The sequence below is a fragment of the Coenobita brevimanus genome, chromosome 56 (genome assembly GCF_032717465.1).
Source record: "Coenobita brevimanus isolate Jiangsu-jjx chromosome 56, ASM3271746v2, whole genome shotgun sequence".
Taxonomy (NCBI): domain Eukaryota; kingdom Metazoa; phylum Arthropoda; class Malacostraca; order Decapoda; family Coenobitidae; genus Coenobita; species Coenobita brevimanus.
In genome coordinates, this window is record NC_137009.1 from 40,676,557 (window position 1) to 40,696,491 (window position 19,935).

At 41.3% G+C, this 19,935-nt stretch overlaps 1 protein-coding gene across 2 annotated transcripts in view; it reads left to right on the plus strand.

Annotated features, from left to right (window-relative positions):
• Positions 1-19,935, plus strand: part of Sap47 (Synapse-associated protein 47kD) — a 58,534-nt gene that overhangs the window by 32,770 nt on the left and 5,829 nt on the right. For both annotated transcript variants that reach the window (XM_080273977.1, XM_080273978.1), the window contains 4 exons: positions 3,842-3,979; positions 6,236-6,375; positions 6,813-6,940; positions 7,193-7,345. In XM_080273977.1, the coding sequence (XP_080130103.1) occupies positions 3,842-3,979; positions 6,236-6,375; positions 6,813-6,940; positions 7,193-7,345 (559 nt within the window). The remainder of the gene's footprint in view (positions 1-3,841; positions 3,980-6,235; positions 6,376-6,812; positions 6,941-7,192; positions 7,346-19,935) is intronic.

Genomic DNA, 19,935 nt, shown 5'->3' on the forward strand with positions numbered 1-19,935 from the left:
TGGGTGATTACAATGAATTTTCAAATAACACTTCAAATGAATGGTAAATTATTGAAATCTTGCTTACTATCCTCAGTCTCTTCTTTCGGCTTACCGTGGATATGAGCTCAGAATTATGCACTTTATCGACAGTTATTCCCGGTATGTGCACTTTGGAAAAATTTTCAAAACTGATGAGAAGGATCATGGGGTCAAAACAAGTAAAGAGGAACTGCTGTTTCACTTCATAAACATTTTTTCTCTGAAAATGGACTCCACATCAGGAAGGATCGATGGTACATCTTAGCAATGGCAGTGGATCCTCGTTTCAAGCTACAGTTTTTGAGTTCGAGTGAAAGAGGATGAGGAAGGGCATGGCTTCTAGAGGAAATGATAAGCTACAAGAAACAAGTTTTGCATGTGGAAACACCAGATGAAAATAAGAATGAGTGTGACGCTGAAAAACATTCAGGAAATTTTGCAGCTAAATCAGGTAGTGATCAAGAAGATGCCTTTATGGTTTGCTTCAAAGAAATAGCAAGTGGAACTGAAGGCAATATAGAGAATGTCTTGAAGATACCTATGGAGAGAGATGTCTGTCTAGTTGAGTCAGCTGAAGAAGTTGACGGATATCTACAGCTTCCCCTTTTAGCACAAGAAAAATGTCCCTTAAATATTGGAAGGAAGAGGATACGTTTCCAACTCTGAAGCAACTTTCCAGCAAGCATCTGTCAACACCAGCATCACTAGGATATTCAGAATATGGCAGTGGCTTCGAAGAAAACCATTCATGAATGTTAAAAAAACACGGAGAGATGCTACTTTTCGTCCATCACAAGGGTCGAAAGTTTTCGTACTAGTTCTATATTGTTTGAAGATTGATTCACATAGGTATACTTGCAATATTTTATGTGATATATTGTGTTTAAGAATTTAAATTGTTTTCAGGATTAAACATACTCAGTAGCTGCTACTTTGTGTGAAAAGCTAGATTTATACTGTATCTCTTAAAGCAAGTTGAAAAGTATCATAATAAATGAAGTAATTTAGACTGAAGTTTATAAGACCCTTTACTGTGCTGTATTATCCGGTCTATCTGGCGGGATATTTCTTTTATCCGGCCGGCTACCTGATAACTGATAACTGCAATATCCAGCCCGGATATCTGCCTGGATCGGATATCCAGTGCACACCTAGAAGGAAGGAAGTAAGAATGCTGTGAATCCTGAATATTGGTAGATAGGTAAGTACGTAGGTAGGTATGTAGGTAGAATGATGGTAGATGGGAAGGGGTTTGATGGTTGGTTGGTAGGTACATAGGTAGGTAGGTAGGAAGTTGTAGTGGTAGTAATGGTTGTGGTAGCTGTGTTAGTGGTGGTGGTGGTTGCATGTGTCTGTGATAAGGAACAATAGAATAGTGGAATAAGAGAGAGAGAGACAGAGTGGGGGAGGAGGGGAAGAGAAAAAAATAAGAAGGGGAGGGAGGGGAGGAAGATAAGGAAAAGAAGAGAAAAATTGGAGGGAGGGAGGGGAGAGAGAGAGAGACAGATGGAGGGAGGAGGGGAGAGAAAGAGGGAAAGAGAGATAAGGAGAGGAGGAGAAAAATTAGAGGGAGGAAGGGAGGGGAGGAGAGAAGAGGGAAGGGATGGGGAAGGAAGAAAGAGAGAGAGAGAGAGAGAGGAAAGGGGGGGAAGGAGGAAGGGAGAGGGAGAGAGGGAGGGGGGAGAAGAATAGGGAAGGAGACAAAGGAAAGGAGGGGAGAAGGGAAAGAGGGGAAGGAAGAAAATAAATGGGATGGGAGAGGAAGGGAAGGGAAGGGAGTGAGGGGAGGGGATGGAAGGGAAGGGAGGGGAGAGGAGGGGAAGGGAAGGGAGGGGAGAGGGGGGAGTTTCGCGTGATTTCCTGGAACTATTGACCCCTCCCCCTCCCCCCCTCCCTCCCTTCCCTCTCTCTCCCCTCTTCCCCTCCCTCTCTCTCCCCCTCATTCTCTTCTGTCCCTCCCCCTCCCCTCCCCTCCCCTCCCCTTCCCTTCCCTCCTTCCTCTTCCATTTCCTCTTCCATTTCCTCTCCTTCATTTTTCCCTCCTTTCCTTCCTTCCCTTTCCCTCCTTCCCTTTCCCTCCTTTCCTTCCTTCCCTTTCCCTCGCCTCGTTTCTCTGTTTTTCTCTCTCTTTCTCACTCCCACCTTCCTACTTTCTGTTCCTCCCTCTTCCTTCTTCTCTTCTTCCTTTTCCTTCCCTCCCTCCCTCCTTTCCCTCCTATCCTTCCTTCCTTCCTTCCTTCCCTCCACTCTTCCCTTCCTTCCCTCCTCTCTTCTTCCCTTCCTTCCCTCCTCTCTTCTTCCCTTCCTTCTCACCCTTCTTCCATCATTTCCTTTCCACTTTTCCTCTCTCCTTCCTCCCTCAGTTCCTTCTCTTCCTTCCGTCTTTCCTCCCTCCTTCCTCCACCATTTCCTTCCCCCTGTCTTTCTCTCTCTCTCTCTGTCTGTCTCTCTCTCTCTCTCGTGATATAATAATAATTCAGGCTTTTACACACACACACACACACACACACACACACACACACACACACACACACACACACACACACACCACTTACTGTAATGTGGTTGGGGTAAGTGAGAGAGAGAGAGAGAGAGAGAGAGGGAGAATAAAGCGAGAGGCACAAGTTTTCCCAACAAAAGAGCTTGCTTTAAATGAGAAAAGAAGTTGTTAAATGTAGGATAGGGTTGACAGAGGTTGCTGGAGGGAAGGAAGGAAGAGAGAGGCTGGAGGAAAGGAAGGAGGGAGAGAGGAAGGAAGGTAGGAGGGAGAGAAGGAAGGAAGAAAAAAAGGAAGGAAGGTAGGAAGGAAAAAGAAAGAAAGAAAGAAAGGAAAAAGATGCAAAGTAAGAAAAGAGGGAGGATGGGAGAAGGGAAGGAAGGAAGGAAAGAAAGAAAGGAAATAGGAGAGAGAGAGAGAGAGAGAGAGCAAGGCAAACACAGAAATGCTTTAATATTAATAGGGAAACTTATTCTTTAGTGAGAGAAGCATAATAAAGAGTGGAAAAGTTTGAACATATAACAGAATACTTAAATGAGGTTGTAGGTGGTGGTGGTGGTGGTGGTGGTGGTGGTGGTAATGATGATGATGGTGGTGGTGATGGTGATTGGGTTTGTGATGGTGGTGGTGGTGGTGGTAATGATGATGATGGTGGTGGTGATGGTGATTGGGTTTGTGATTGTGGAGGTGGTAATGATGATGATGATGATGGTGGTGGTGATGGTGATTGGGTTTGTGATGGTGGTGGTGGTGGTGGTAATGATGATGATGGTGGTGGTGGTGATGGTGATTGGGTTTGTGATGGTTGTGGTGGAGGTGGTAATGATGATGATGATGGTGGTGGTGGTGGTGATGGTGATTGGGTTTGTGATGGTGGTGGTGGTGGAGGTGGTAATGATGATGATGATGATGATGGTGGTGGTGATGGTGATTGGGTTTGTGATGGTGGTGGTGGTGACTATAATAATGATGATGATGATGATAGTAGTAATAGTGTTGGTGTGATGACAGTGGTGATGATGGTGGTTTATATAAAAATTTGATCATACCTCATCATACTCTTCTTCTCCATATATTTTTTGTGGTGTACCTAATCCAGCTTATTCCCTCCACATCTGTTACTCTTACCATAATGCATGTGAAGAGAAAAGTAATAGATCTGTTTTGTTTTTTTCCCCTTTGTATTTCTCATATATTTCCTTTCTCTCTCTCTCTCTCTCTCTCTCTCTCATTTCTTCTTGTGGTACATTATATCTCGTGTAATCTGTAAAGCTAACACTAATACTCGTAGGAATGCTTGATGTGTTGTTGTTTTCCTTTCAGACGTTGCTGAGTGAGTTCAACAAGGAACAGGAGGCGTTTATTAAGGCCCGGGGAGGCAAGGCCGGCGAAGCGCTACCCCCGTGGGTCGGATATCCTGATGAAGACAGTCTGAGGGAGGAGATACTGGCTCTGTCTACGGTTAGTATCGTTTATTGTATCGTATCGTTTATAAAGGCGCTGACGTTCGTTCATGTGTCGGCCTCGGTCACCTAATGGCCACTCTTCATGTTGCTCGATCTCTGGCAGCCTCCCCATTCAGTCCCTTATCTCTGAGGTCACATTCTATAACTGCATTTCAAGTCCTTTTTGGCCTGCCTCTCACAGCCCTGCCCCTAACGTTCACACTTTTCACTCTCCGTACCCAGCCATCATCTTCCAGTCACTCAACATGCCCAAACTATGTCCATCTGCCCCTCCTCATCACAGCACCAATTCACCCCAGTCTCATCCATCCTCACAACATTTCAGTAATATCAGATATGTTTAGGAATGCAGCATATACTTACTACACAAATAAAACGTATCCTCTAACTCCTAGATGTAGGGGAGGTGCTGGCTGAATCCCTTTATCTCTCTCTCTCTCTCTCTTTCTCTCTCTTTCTCTTCCTTTCCTTTCCTTTCCATTCTTTTTCTCTTTTCCCTCCCTCCCTCGGGTGACCTAAGAAGTGACCTTTATTGATTTGGATGGTAAGGTCATGGTTCAAGGTTGAAAGAGAGAGAGAGAGAGAGAGAGAGTGGTGTAGGGTATGGAGATGGTGAAAACAGGAGGGGGGAGAAAAGGGAATGGAGGAAGAGGAGATTGAAAGGGGAGGAAAATAGTTACAAAGATACACAGACCTTTGTGTGTGTGTGTGTGTGTGTGTGTGTGTGTGTGTGTGTGTGTGTGTGTGTGTGTGTGTGTGTGAGACTGAGAGAGAGAGAGAGAGATAAAGGGAATATCTAGAACCTCATTTTCCTTATCTTGAAAGCTCTCCTCTACTTCCTCTTCCCTCCTTCCCTTTCCTCCCTCCACCCACTCCTTTCTCCTCCTCTTCCCTCTTTCCCTTCCCTCCCTCCCTCCCTCCTCTTCTCTCTTCCCTTGTGTGTCTCCCTTCTCCACACTCTTCTCTCTCCTCTTCTTCATTCTCTCCCCCCCTCCTTCCTTTTCTCCCTTCCTTTATTCTCTCCCTCCTCACCTCCAGTTTCCCTCCTCTTTTCTCTCTCTGCTTCCCTCTTTCTCGTTCCCGTCATTACCCTCCCCTTCCATTTTCCTTCTATTTTCTTTCATCTCTCCTCTCCTCTCCTCTCCCTACTGTCCTTCTCTTCTTCCCACTTTCCTTCTCTCTGTCTCCCATTCTTTCCTTCTCTCTCTCCACCATTCCTTCCTTCCCTCTCTCCAGTTCTCTCTCTCCCTCTTCTCATATACTTCCCTGTCCTATCTCTTCTCCACTTCTTCACTTCCTTTTTTTTCTGTTCCTCTCTCCCACTTCCTTCCCACTTATTCTCATCTTCCCTTCCTTCTCATCCCGCCGCTTCTTCACATCTTTCTCTCTCCCTTTTTCATCTCTTCCTTCCCCTCTCACCCTCTCTTCCTTGCCAAGTTATATTTCTGTTTCTCCCTTCTTCCCTCCCACTTATTCTCATCTCATCGTCCCTCCCTTCTCTTCCCTCTGTTTCTCCTCTGCTTTCTCCCCTTTTCATCTCTTTCCCCCCTCTCTCATTTTTTTCTTCCTTTGCCAAGTTAAAGTGAAAAGATTATACAGTAAACCCTCTCTAATTTGAACCCGAATAATTTGGAAATCGGTTAATATGGATCTTTTTTGGCCACCAGACAAATAATTTTAATTCGGATAGAAATTCAAATTAAGCGAGACAAGTCCGAAAAGGGTTCCAGTGATAAGTGGACGTGAACAGTTTTTGTAGTGATAAGTGTAGTAAAAAATGTAATTTTCAAGAACTGTGCAGTACCATCAGTACAGTTAAGTGTACTGTACTCTACTACTGTGTTGCAAGACTTCATTATCAAGGTTTGACACTATTTTATTTATTGTATTGTGCACTCTTTGAGTGAGTATAAAGTAATAATATACTGTACTGTTCATTGTTTTTGTGAAAAAGCCATGTTTTAGTGAACATGGGTGTGCTTTGGGGATGGGGGCAAGCATGAGCTCCAGTAATTCGGATTTTTGGGTAATTTGACTTAGGGTTCCCTCCAATTAATCTGAATTATAGAGGGTTTACTGTGTAACTGCTTCTCCCTTTCCCACTTCATTCTTATTCTCTTTTCTTCCTCCCGTTCATCTCTTCCCTCTTTTCTCCTCTATTTTCTCCCTTTTTCATCCCCTCTTTCCCCCTCTCTTCCTTGCCAAGTCCGAGTGAAACGAGTATATATCTGGTTCTCTTCCTTTCCCTCAGGACCAGCGCAACTTCGTACGATCTCCTCCAACGGGCGTAAGTTTCGAGTTTGACCTTGAGGCGTTTCTACCTGTGGCCCAGGCGACCCTTGCTGCTGACCCCAACCTGGAGAAGATGCGGTTTACACTCGTACCCAAGAAGTGAGTGAGAGAGACAGGGAGAAAGACATAGGTTAGAGCAAGTGTAATGAAGTGTGAGAAAAGTAGTGAGCGAACGTTGGAGATGAGAGAGAGAGAGAGAGAGAGAGAGAGAGAGAGAGAATCCACCTATGTAGCTTCTTTATTATTCTTGCTACCTCCTCAAAACTTTATTAATCTTAGAAGAGACATTTTGAGATAGGCTATAGGTAGGTAGATAGGAAGATAGGTCATTATAGTGAAGGGATTACTGGAGTGATTCTTGCTTGTAATATCCAGACTTATTATATTGTAACCTCTTGTATCTGTGACTGTATCTTTCTCCCCTTTTCCTCCACCTGTCTCTCTCTTCTGTTTTAACCTCATGTATGTGTGACGGTATCTCCCTTATCCTTTCCTCCGCCTCTTTCTCCATTTTGTAATTCTCTCCTTGTCTCCAGGATCAATGAGGAGACCTTCTGGCGCAACTACTTCTATCGTGTCGGGTTGATTCGCCAGAGCACGGAGATGTCATCATTGGAACGTGAGGGGGCCGAGTCAAGCTCCAAAACTGCTGCCGACGCTAAGGGTGAGAGAGAGAGAGAGAGAGAGAAAGAGAGATTTTTTTTTTTTTCTTGTCAGTTGTGAGGCATGGAGGGTGTGGGTGGTGGCGTAGAGCATCCAGATAGAGTGCGAGTGGGACTGGGGAGAGCGAGTGTGTGTTTGGTGCCTTCCAGCCATTCATTAATGACCTGGAGGAGATGAAGAGAGAGAGAGAGAGAGAGAGCGAGCAAGGGAGAGGGAAGGAGAGAGAGAGAGAGCATGTACATTTCCCCGCCAGGCATGAAGGGTAAGGATGACGACGTGGATCACCCAGACAGTCCGAGTGGGGGTGGGGCCGGGGAGAGCGAGTTTGTGTCCGATGCCTTCCAGCCGTCCAGCCGGGACCTGGAAGAAGTAAAGAGGGGCGTGTCCAGCCTCACTAAGCCCTCAGGTAAGGCCACGTGCATCTTTATTTTGATTTTGGGTAGGAGTTTTGGGGTCTTGTTTTGATTTTGAATGGGAGTTTTGGGGTCTTTTTTATTTTTTTTTAAATGGGATATATTTTTTTTAAATTCTGGATGGGATTTTTTTGGATTTTTTAAAAATTTTGAATGGAATTTTTTGGGTCTTAAAAATTTTGGATGGGATATTTTGCATATGATTTTGGATGAGAGGTTTTTGTCAGTGGTATCTTTAGGGACAGATATTATGCATTATTTTTCTTATTGTTTTTTGTTCATTTCGTTTTGGCTTTTACACTTGGGGGGGGGGGATGTTTGCTGGATGTTTAGTACAGTGTCTACAGGGCCAGAATACTATCCCAGTTTTTTTTTTTACTTTTTGTTGTTTATTTTGGTTATTAAAGTGAAAAAACAAAACAAAAAAATCCGGTCCCTTACTACTCTCCAAGGCTATATAAGAACTAATATCTAGATCATTTAAGGCAGGAGACCAGCACAGCATTGAATATTAGATGATTTGGGTGTGTGGAGAGGATGGAGGATGACAGTTGGGTGCAGAAGGTGAGAGGTGTGGATGTCGGGGCTTGGGTTGCAAGAGGCAGACTGAAATAGACCTGGGGTGAGGTCGTAGAGTGTGGCCTCAGGGAGAAGGGACTGAATAGAGTGGCTGCCAGAGATCAAGCAGTGTGGAGAGCCGCCATTAGGTGACCAAGGCCGACGAATGCAGGCGTGTTGGAGCCTTTATAAACGATACAAAATAATATGAAAATCTTTTACCAACTGATTTGAACTGACGTATTACCAACTTGCTTCCCTAGAGTAGTTTCCCCCCAAACTTCAACCTACAGCAGCTCAAGTCGAGCGGTTACAGATTATTTATAAATGGAGGACACCTGTAATCTGGCATAGGGAATGAAGTTTATATTATGTTGTTCCTTCCTCTGCTCATCTTCGGTTAGAGAGAGAGAGAGAGGGGGGGGGAGGAATGATTTGAACTGTGGCCTATTAATTAACTATTCCAGTGATGAGAGGCCGTTCGCTACATCTGTTTCTCTTCTGGTGGCCATGGAGGTAGAGTACTTGCATCAGCGTACCCACCATACATTACACACGGCAGTCTGAAGCTGCCCAGGGTTGGTTGACGGTTTTCCTTTCACTGTAAATGCCGCCAGGGGTGTACACTGGTCACCTGCCCTTCAGTGATCTGGATTATTATAGCCAAACCTTGGAATTTTCTTGCTCCACAGGGGTAATAAGGGATTTTTTTTTTTAATGTTTTGTTTACGTATGCAGTAAAATTTCTACCATTGAGGGAAGCGATGGGTTTGAATTTCTTTTTTGTTATTAGTTTTATTTGTGGTTCTGGTCATTACTCTTATTTATTATTGTTATATTATTATTATTATTACTATTATTATTATTATTATTATTTCTTGTGGAAACCTTGTTAGTTTTGTTTATGAAACTTTCTTTAGATTTTTACAGTATGTTGTCATCATTATCATTATTATCATCATCATCATCATCATCATCATCATCATCTTCATCTTCATCATCATCATCATCATCATCATCATCATTATCACCCCAGCCATAACTTCCACTTAAAAAAATAGTGTTTGCCAGGACTCGGAAAGAAAGCAACGGAAAGTACAAAATATAGGAGAATAACTAAACCTGCATTTCATATCAGTATCTGTCTGTCAGTTTTTCTGTCTGCCTATCTGTCTATCTGTCTATCAATCTATCTATCTATAGTCAAGAACATTAATTCTAAAAGGGGCAGCCACAAACAAATCACTTCCACGTCTTCCTGTCCCCTGCCGTTTTGATGTCCTCTCCCACCCCTCTCATATACCTTCCTACTCTAGCCCTCCATCTCATCCTCAGTCTTCCCCTCCCTCTCCCTGCTCCACCTCACTCACATATACTCTCCCAGTTAAAGCAGTGTCACACTGGGCCAGCCGTGGCTAACATGCCAGCCAGTGTTGTGAGCCGCCAGCCAGACTGACCCACCTTGATCCAGATTTGTCTTGCGAGGTGAAACAGATAACAGTTTTCACTCACAGCTTGTTGGTGGGATTAGAACCCTAATGAGCCTATATTAATTTTGTGCCTGGTGAGAAAATATTCTGTAATTCACAGAAAGAAACTTTAACTAAATTTGTTAAGTAAATACAATTTAATTCTTGTGGTTTTTATTCATTTCTGTTCTTCTCTTGTGATGTGAAATCAATATTCGGACACTCAGGTGACCAGGCACGGAGGTCATCTGATTTGTTTCCACACAACAAGTGGAAATCAGATTGTGACCAATATTGGCTCTGGATCCTGCAGCAAGGAAGACTGTAGTAGACTGGCTTGTGGCTCTGGAGTTGCTGAGGTACGTGAGGTGGTTGCAGAAACTGGGGAAAAGGGAGTGGGTACGCCGTGGTGGTTTGTGTACCAGTGACCACGAGGCGCAAAGGCAGACCACACTGCTAGCCGATTTGGCTTGCAAAAACACGCATGTTACGGCAACTCGACTGCCAGCTGTTCTGCCTGACAACAGCTGCTCGCATATTAGCCACTTTTGGCCCAGAGTGATGCTGCCTTAAGTGTCACCCTCAGTCCTCCACCCCCCTCACTCTTATACCTCTCTACTCCATCAATCCTCAGTCTCCCCCTCCACCTCACTCATACACTCCTAGTTAGTCTCTCACTCCATCGTCTCACATTTCATCCACTCTCCTAGCCAGTCTCACTCTTCATCCCCCATCTTATTGTCCATCAGAGCCACAGTGCTACCGGTCCACTGGCTTTCAGTTTAGCTCGGATGAAGGTCAGTCAGGAGGGTCCCTAACACGTCTTCCTTAGTGATTTATTTTTGTATATGGCTGGTTAATATCTTTTTCTAAGTGACATGTTCTTGTTGGTTAAGGAAGCTTCTTAACACATTCTCCTTAGTGATTTATTTTTGGATATGGCTGGTTAATATCCTTTGGTACGGGCATATTTTAAGTGACATATTTTCATTGGTTTAGAAAGGTCCCTAACACCTCTTCCTAAGTTATTTATTTTGTTTATTACACCTTACTGTCCTCTTCTGTGTTGCATAAACCTTTCCAATATCATCATACTCTGCAGAAATAGTGTACAAAAAGATATGAACCAGCCATATGCAAAAATAAATCACCAAGGAAGTGGTGTTAGGGAGCTTCATTAACTGATAAAATACAGGCCTTAGTTTGCATCTATAGCATACAAGAATATATTGATGTAATAACGTACTGTGGTAATGATAAAGTAGTACAGTACTAAAGTAATCAAAGTGTAAGTCACTTAGGAAAAGAGCTTACAAAATCTCTGCATCCTAGCGATTTATTGTGCATATTATGTCTTAATGTTGTCTTGTATGCTATTTATGTCATTTTAATACTGACATACCGTGCTTTGTAACTGTAGCATACAAAAGGATATTAAGGTGTAATGAGCATAATAAATCACTAATGAAGAGATGTTGAGAATCCTGAGAACCATTGAGAATGCCACCCTAAGTGTGTGATGCCACTAACCAATTAATGGAATTAGTAGTATATAATAATAGTCCAGAATGGTGGAATGAAGTTGGCTTTCATCACAGAGACTGGGAATTGGAACAGTGTGTGTCGTGTGAAGTAATGTGACATCCTGAAAAAACAACTGGCATGATTAACTTTATAGATCTGGCTGTGTAATTTAGATATCCTACCCTCTTCTTTATCATCATCGTCATCATCATCATTATCATCATCATTGTTGTCGTTGTCATCATGGGTTGGACACAAATTTTGAAAAAAGAAAGTACCTGTACAGAGTGGCCGTTGATATGCGCCATATATCCATTCATTCACCATTGATTTTAATTACCTTTTATTATTATTATTATATTGTTTATTATTATTATTATTATTATTATTATTATTGTTGTTGTTATCATTATCATCCATTTTCTCTGTGACATCCTTTACTTCTGCCCGGGAGTAACTTTAACCTTAAATATCTCTTAATTTAACCTATCTTCTGGTATTATTAATTGCTACCTGATCAACTAGTATAGCCAGGATACTAATATGCTTTTTAATAATAGCCAGCAGATAAAATAGACAGGATGCATATACAGTATCTATCGTTTATTATCTGTCTAGCTATCTATTTCTTCTTATATGCAGTGTGGACCATAATCCTAGAATTTTATGGGTATATTAATTTTCAGAGGAGTTCAGTTTTCTAAGCATCCATTATGTTTCACTGATTGTTAATAATCTGTGGACAAAATTGGGAAAATATTTGTTTCTTTGATTCTTTGTGTTTGGGACTCTTTGCTTTGCTGTTGTGGGTTTTCCGGGTTATGGGCCGTGCTGTGTGTTTTGGGGCCGTCAGGTAATCTCGCATAAACGCACAGAACCATTGACGGAATAGCTCTTTACGACGGGATATTTCTTGGCTTCCTTAACACCTGTTATAATTATACTAATGTGTAATATTGGAATTGCAGCTTCGTGCTATACTCCATTTACCCTAACTTGGCCTAAGATTGCCCTCTCTCCATCTTCATTGCTGAGTTATAACAGTAGATTAAAACTAGAATATGATGCCAGTCACAAAGAAATGCTATGGAAAGGATGTACAGCCTAGATTAACACTAGAATATGATGCTAGTCATGAGGAAGTCCTGTGGAAAGGATGTTGAGTCGTAGTATTGTCTTTTTCCATTACTGTTTAAAAAACGATGCAAAAGGACAAAAATTTGGGCCAAGTTAAGGTGAAAGGAGTATAGTAATTGACATGGAAATTTAGGACTAATTATTAGTCATTTGTGTGGGTTTGTGGAGTTTGCCAGCACTTCAGAATTAACAAAAAAGGAAAAAAATAATGTTATGGGATAATTTCAGGGAGACTGATTTGTTCATAACACCATCTTTAATAAAAAATATATAAAAATAAATAAAAGAATGTCATCAGCAGTTATAGCTTCATAATGATTGGTAATTGGATGCATTTTGATAGAGTATTTTTCACTCAAAATTTGCCATATGCGGTAATAATCTCGTAAAATTTAATAAGAGGGGAATGGGAGAGAAGGAACTCATGCAATACTGAATTTTGCCTGTTACACCTTTTAACAATAGCAATAATGATAATAATAAAAGTAATAAAGATTCCATTATGCTTATGCATATTATTTGACTTTCTGATACAATCCCACTTTGGATAAATATTAGCATTCTATATACAGAAATGAATCAGCAGGAAAAAGGTGTTAAGATGCTTCATAAACCCACATCAAATGGACCCCACGTTTTTCCGATTATGTATGAATCTAAGTAACTTTTTGTCCTTTGTCAGTAATGTATATTTTAAGGCTTTGTGAAGACTTTTACCAATATAACTCTCTGTCTTTCCAATAATACTGTGTTCTACTAATATTGCCTTCCCCCCTTACTCATAGGCTTCACTGTTTATCCTTTACTTTGTCTGTGTTTGTTTGGTTTTGTTTACTTCACAGAAATTGGAGAATATGCAACCTTAAGAGAGATTTATTTCCATTCCATGTCACATATAAATTTCAAATCCTGGAGAAAACAGAGAATTTGCAACTCCATCTTGTCTCTGAGTCTTTAAGAGAGAATTATTTCCGTCCCACGTCACATAGAAATTTCAAGTCCTGAGAAATGTCAAATCCTGGGAGATATTTTTCAGAAAGCTGATTTGGCTCTTTCACTCTTACGAATTGCTGATGAATTCTGACTTGATCTTTTGGGCCATTAAAAGGCTGCTGATTTAGTGCTGACTTACACACCCATTTTTTCTTCCAAGATCATGTGCCATTAGTTAAAAAAAATTAAAATTAAGTAAGAAAATCTCCTTGACAATCTTTTTCATCCTCTTGGTGAATAAATGATGGAGGCAGTGAAAAAAATAATGAAGGCAGTGAAAAAGTAATGAAGGGAGTCCTGTTCACATTATTGTCAATTTTCAGAACGTTATGGATTTCCTTATAATTTAAAATTTACCTGTAGTTCCAGATTTCTTATCCATAATGATCAGCATTTTATGGAAATTGGAAAAACTATAATTTTTTCATTTTTGAACATGAGTGTAAAGTTGAAGCAAAAATTCATGGGAATTATGATAAAAACTGTACTTTTTTTTATTATTGAACCTAAGGTGTGTAAATTTAAAAGCACTGTCTTGTTTTTAGATGATTTAATATTCTGGGCAGCTGTGGTGAAATCTTAATGTGTTTATGACTTAAATTCAGTTCCTTTCTGTTCCTTATTATCAGCCATTACGTTCCTTATTATCAGCCATTATGTTCCTTATAATCAGCCATTACGTTCCTTATTGTCAGCCATTATGTTCCTTATTGTCAGCCATTACGTTCCTTATTATCAGCCGTTGATTTAAAAATATTCATTGCTGTTGTATTTTTGTTATTTATTTATTTTTTTAAAATGGCGGGTCCTTATTTACATTATTTTCTCTCTCTTCTCCTCCTGTTGTTGCGCTGGTAGGCTAAACACGAGAGGTCAGTACCGTCAGCGTTGTGTATGTGTGTTCGTCCGTACACCCTAGGAGAGGCAGGCAATGTAGTGGGGGAGAGGGTGGAGGAGGATGGGGGTGAGGGGTGAAGGGGGGAGAGAGGAGAGGGGGCTCACTGCATCTTCAAAATTCTTTCTGAAATTGTTCGTCTCCAAATCACCACATCCCAAAATTTCTTGTTGAAAATTATGATCACCAAAATGTCCTTCAATTGTCCCTCTCAAAAATGCTTTTAAAATTGTTAGTCTTGAAATCAAATTCAAAAATTCATGTTCAGGTTTTTATATCACCAATGTGTTGATCTTAGAATTTAACATTTCAAAATAGAGAAATTCTTGTCGCAAGTATTCGTGTCTCATCTCCTTCGTATATCTGAATTTCCTCTTGTCAAAAATGCATTAATTTGGAGTTCTCACTGACCAGATTTTTACATGTCAAAAATTTGTTGTTTCTAAATTCTGCATCTCAAAAATTCAGTGTTTCTGCTTTTGCAGTCTGAGAATTTTCCCTCATGAAATATTCACATCTGAACATTTCTTTCTCAGTGCTTTTTTTCATTTTGAATATAATATACAGTACAGTTTTACACCCACAAAATACCCCATAGTAGAAAATGTATATACAGAAAATATATAAGTCAGGAAAAGCCAAATATACCTCTTCAAATGAAAAGTTATTTTATATATAGAAGAAGTAATGGGAAGGAGGTAAATGTTGCCATATATGAACATTAGAAGCCTTGTCTTGTATATATATAGTACTTTTAAACATCCAAAGGAGAAGGTAAAGAATGGCATATATAAACATTCAAAGCCTTGCCTTGTATATATATTATGCTTGTAAACATCCATCCCAGCATCCCTGTAGTAGAGTTGTGTGTAACTGAACAGTGGAGTTTAATCTGATGGCCTTAGTTGACTCTTAGATTCATTACAAGCTTATCTGTCTATCTATCTGTCTATCTATAGCCAGATACCTTAATCCTATAAGGGGTGGCCATAAGCAAATTGCCTCCATGTCACACTGTCCCTTGCCATTTCACTGCCCTGCGCCCAATTTACACCCACCTCCCTCATATACATCTCTGCTCCACCCCTCCATCTCAGCTTTGATCTCCCCCTCCCTCTCCCCCAACTTACAACCCCCTCTCTCATATCTCTCTCCATCTCTCCCTGTCTTCCCCTCCCTCTTCCCTCAACTTACACCCCTCTCACTCATACACCTCTACTCCTTCCTTCCATCTCATCCTTGGTCTCCCTCTTCCTCTCCCACCAACTTACACCCCCCCTCGCTCGTATATCTCTATCTATAGATAGATAGATAAATAGATAGACAGCTTGTAACCCATTCACTATGAGATGTCACCTCTAAATTATCAAAATCATTGGATATTAACTAAAGCATACAAGCTGCCATTACTGTACATTGAGAAGCAGTGAAATGGCAAAGGACAGGGTGGCATGGAGGTGATTTGTTAGTGGCCACCCCATGCAGGATTAAGGTGTCTGGTGGTAGATAGATAGATAGATAGATAGATGGAGAGGCCAAAGAAGTATCTTTAAAATAACATGCCAGAGAATATTAAGATGTTATATGCAAAATAGTTCACAAGTAAGAGATTCTGGGAAGCATAGAGAGTCCCTGAGAAAAAATTATCGTAGTAAAGAATAACATAAACAGTGAATAATTTGGCTAGTAGGGAGAGAGAGAGAGAGAGAGAGAGACAGTAGGGTAACAAAACAAGGGAATGGAAGAAAGAAATGTGAAATTATAGAGAGAGAGAGAGAGTAGTGATGGTGCAGCAGACAGTATACTACACAGAGGTGGGACAAACTCCACTTTTTCAAATATGAGTCACCTGCTAAGCCAATGTAAACAATTTGTGTAATGAGTCTCCTTGGTTACTAGCAAGATTTACCCTTTAATTCAGCAGAACTTGGCCATCAGCAAAGCTTAAAAGGGATTACGGATGTTTGGAGAAAAATACAAATGAGTCTCCTTGGTTACTAGCCAAATTCACCCTCTAATCTCTGGCATGAAAATAAATGAGGTGTAGTTATGACGTATGAATGGGTCTCCTTGGTTACCAGCAAAATTTACCCACTAATGTGGCTGCACTTGGCCGTCAAACAAACACAAAGGGATTTTTTTTTTCTTTTATGCAAGGATGAAGGAACCAAAGGCTAGAATGGATGTTTGCCAGCTTAGAACAAACGTAGTATAGCTTCCTTGCTTCTGGCTGGTAAATAAAAAATAGTATGTTTTAGATGTAATACAGATATGCTTCTTGTGGTATAATAATAATACTGTAGTAGTTGTATACTCTGGCATAATATAATAATGATGATGATAATAATAATAATATTGATAATAATGTAGTAATAATGGTAATAATAATAATAGTGGTAATGTAGGACTAATAATAATATTAAATCATAACAGTAATGTATGAATAATAATAATAATAATAATAATAATAATAAAAATAATGATGATAATAATAATAATGATAATAATAAGAACAATGGTACCAAGAGTAATACCCAGATAAACCAGTATATTCAGGGGCATTTATACACATGATAATACTGTACCAATAAATACTGTGGTATAAAAATAAAAAATCCAAATTAACCAAAAAATTATAATAACTGGGATATAATAACTAACTTATCAAAACTCAATAATCGCAATAGCAAAATCCAGTAACTAGCTTAACAAACTCCAATAACTAACTTAACAAAATCCAATAACTAACTTAACAGCCCCCTCTCCACCCCCCACCTCACCCCCGCCCCCTGCCTCTGCCCCCCCATGACAAGGTAGCGCGCACGAATTACTGTTTACGTTCTCTCTCTCTCTCTCGTTTCAGCCAGACTGGGCCGTTAGTCGACCGAACGCTCGCTCCTCCCCCCCCCACCCCCCTCCCCCCCCTACTGTGTCCTCCATTCTCTCACTTTCTCACCCCCCCTCTCTCTTTCTCTCTCTTTCTCACAACCGCTGACTTCCACCCTACCTCACTCACTCCCCTCGCACCGGCTCACACTCTGCCCCCAGCTCTGTCGTCTACTCTCTCACTTTTTCTTACTTTGTCCCCCTCACTGTCTGTCTCACTCACTTCCACCCTACCTCATTTACTCTCTCTCACATCCCTGCCTTTCTCCTCATCATCCTCACATTTTCCCCTCTCTTCCTCCTCTCCCTTCTCCCTCTCCCCTCCTCTCCCTACCCCCTTTTCTTCCTCCCCTCCTCCTCCTCCTCCTCCTTGTCTTCCTTCATCCTCTCCCCAAGTACCTCACACATTTTTCCTCCCCTTTCTTCTCTTTTTCTCTTCTGTTTTGCTTCTCCCTCGTCCTCCTTCCCTCCCTCTCCTTTTTCGTTTTCCTGTTCTTTCCCTATGACTTCCATCCTGTTTTCCCTCCATTCCTCCTCCTTGCTCTTCCCTCCTTTCCCTCTACTCCTCCTCCTTCCTTCCTTTCCCTCTGCTCCTCCTCCTTCCTTCCTTTCCCTCTCCTCTTCCCTCTTCCACATACTCACACCCATTCTTCATTCTTCCACCCATTTTCTCTCCTTCCTCATCTTTCATCCCAGTCTCTTCTCTCCCGGTCTCCCTATCCCCCCCTTCTCCTCCCCCTCCCTCCTCTTCCTTGCTTTCTCATTCCTCTCTGCCTCCTTCTATTCCCTTATCCTACCCCCTCTTTTGTCTCTCTTCCTTACCCTGTCACCTCTCCCTCTCTCTCCCTTTTCATACTTTCTTATCCTCCTCCTCCTTCTCCGCCATCTCTCCATACCTTCACAGTCAGCATCTTTCCCTCCCTCCCCCTCTATCCCTCTTCCTCCCCCTTTATCCCTCTTCCTTCCCCTCTGTTAATTTTTCCTCCCCCTCTGTTCCTCTCCCTCCCCCTCCCCTCTCCTTCCCCCTCACTCTCTATCCCTCTCCTTCCCCCTCACCCTCTATCCCTCTCCTTCTCCTCCGTCTGACCTCCTCTCTCACGTCTCTTCCTCTCCTTGCTCCCTTTTTCTCTCCCATTCCCACCCTTCATCTCTAATTTCTTTTTCTTCATTCTCATCATTCTCCATTCCTGTTACTCCTTCTCTTCCCATCCATTTCCCACCCCACACTCCCCACTCTCTCTCACCCTCCTTCTCTTGCTCCCCCTCTCTCTTCCTTTCTCCCTCTCTTTCTATTCATCCTTCTCTCCCTTTCTTTCCCCCTTCTCACTCACCTTCCTTCACTCCCTCCCTCCCTCTCTCTCCCCCTCCTCCCCCACCCAAAATCGCACTGGCCACGTATCATCATTTTTTTCGCTTTCCAATTTGCCTCGTAGTTCGTGGTATTTGTGCATACTGTAGTTGCTCGAAAACCCACATGCTTGTTTCGTATATATTTTTTTCGTTTCATTTGTTTTTTGTGCCTGGTTGTTTTTTTGACCTGAGGATATAATTTTGGGAGCTTATTAGAATTCTGGGACACCTCTTCCATTGATCTTTTGTTTTTGCCTTTTTAAAAAACAGTGTTAATGCTCTTGTGTGTTATTTACCTGGTCTTTTTAATGCAGGATGGTCTGCAAGTAATGCTGCACCGGAAACGTGCTTCGTGGTTGCGTATAATATTATGTTGTGGGTCTGCAGGTGTGGGCGTGGGTGTGTCAGTGGGAGTACAAAATGAATCAGTAGGGGGATTACAAAATGAAACAATAGTGGGAGTACAAAATGAATCAGTAGGGGGATTACAAAATGAAACAATAGTGGGAGTACAAAATGAATCAGTAGGGGGATTGCAAAATGAAACAATAGTGGGAGTACAAAATGAATCAGTAGGGGGATTGCAAAATGAAACAATAGTGGGAGTACAAAATGAATCAGTAGGGGGATTGCAAAATGAAACAATAATGGGAGTACAAAATGAATCAGTAGGGGGATTACAAAATGAAACAATAGTGGGAGTACAAAATCAATAAATGATGTAGGATAGCCATTGGTAATTTTGACTAAACTGTCCCTGCAACATTTTTTTTTTTTTTTTTTTTATAAATACAAGGAAGAAGGAACTATGGCCAGAAGCCTTCATCCCTTCAAGAAAGAACAAAAACAAGAATAGCATTAAATATGGAGGATCCTTTACTAGCATTGTTTGCATAAGAACATAAGAAGAGAGGATACTGCAGTAGGCCAGTAGGTGCTTGGCAGCGCCTAAAAGAGTAACTAAACTACAGGAGAGTTAAGAAGCCTCAATACATCTTTATATTCCCTTGTTTACCTTTAAAACTGACAGAACCTGCTTGACTTACAAGAATATTGCTATCCTAACTTACAGGATTATTGTGGTATTTTAACTTACAAGAATATTGCTATGCTGTCTTACACTTAATTACTCTCATGTATTTTATCTGTGTTCTTCAAATTGCATAAATAACACACAAGAAACCATCAACAAACTGACTTATACAAAAGATGCGCCAGAGTCTCATAAGCCAACCCAAAGTCCTTGGTGTTCGTAGTTTATTTTTTATTTTACCATAGTTGCACAGAGAGAGACCTAGGTGGGTATGGTGGTGTTGTTTATGCTGGTGTAGTGGTGTTATGCTGGAGTAGTGGTGTGCTGGCATGTTGTTCTTGTGAATGGATGTTTTGGTGTTTGTATTGTTAGTTCTTCAGTGTTTTTGCCCAAAGAACTGCATCAGGGAACATAGAGATTGAGTAAGATAGATGTCTTCGATGATACGATGATTTTTTTTTTTTTATTGGTAGGCGGTGGCGAGGGATGCCTTCATGTGGTGGCACTGACATAATCGAGTGGCTCTCTTACACGGTTCAATAAACGTCCCTCATCTTCCCTACCCCTAATGGGAGGATGGTAGACTGTAGACGAAGGACTTAGTCTGCAGTCCACTGAGTTTATGTCCAAAAGCAACTACTACTGCTATTTCTGCTACTACTACTACTACTACTACTACTACTACCACCACTACCACCACTGCTACTCCTACTCCTACTACTACTACTACTACTAGTC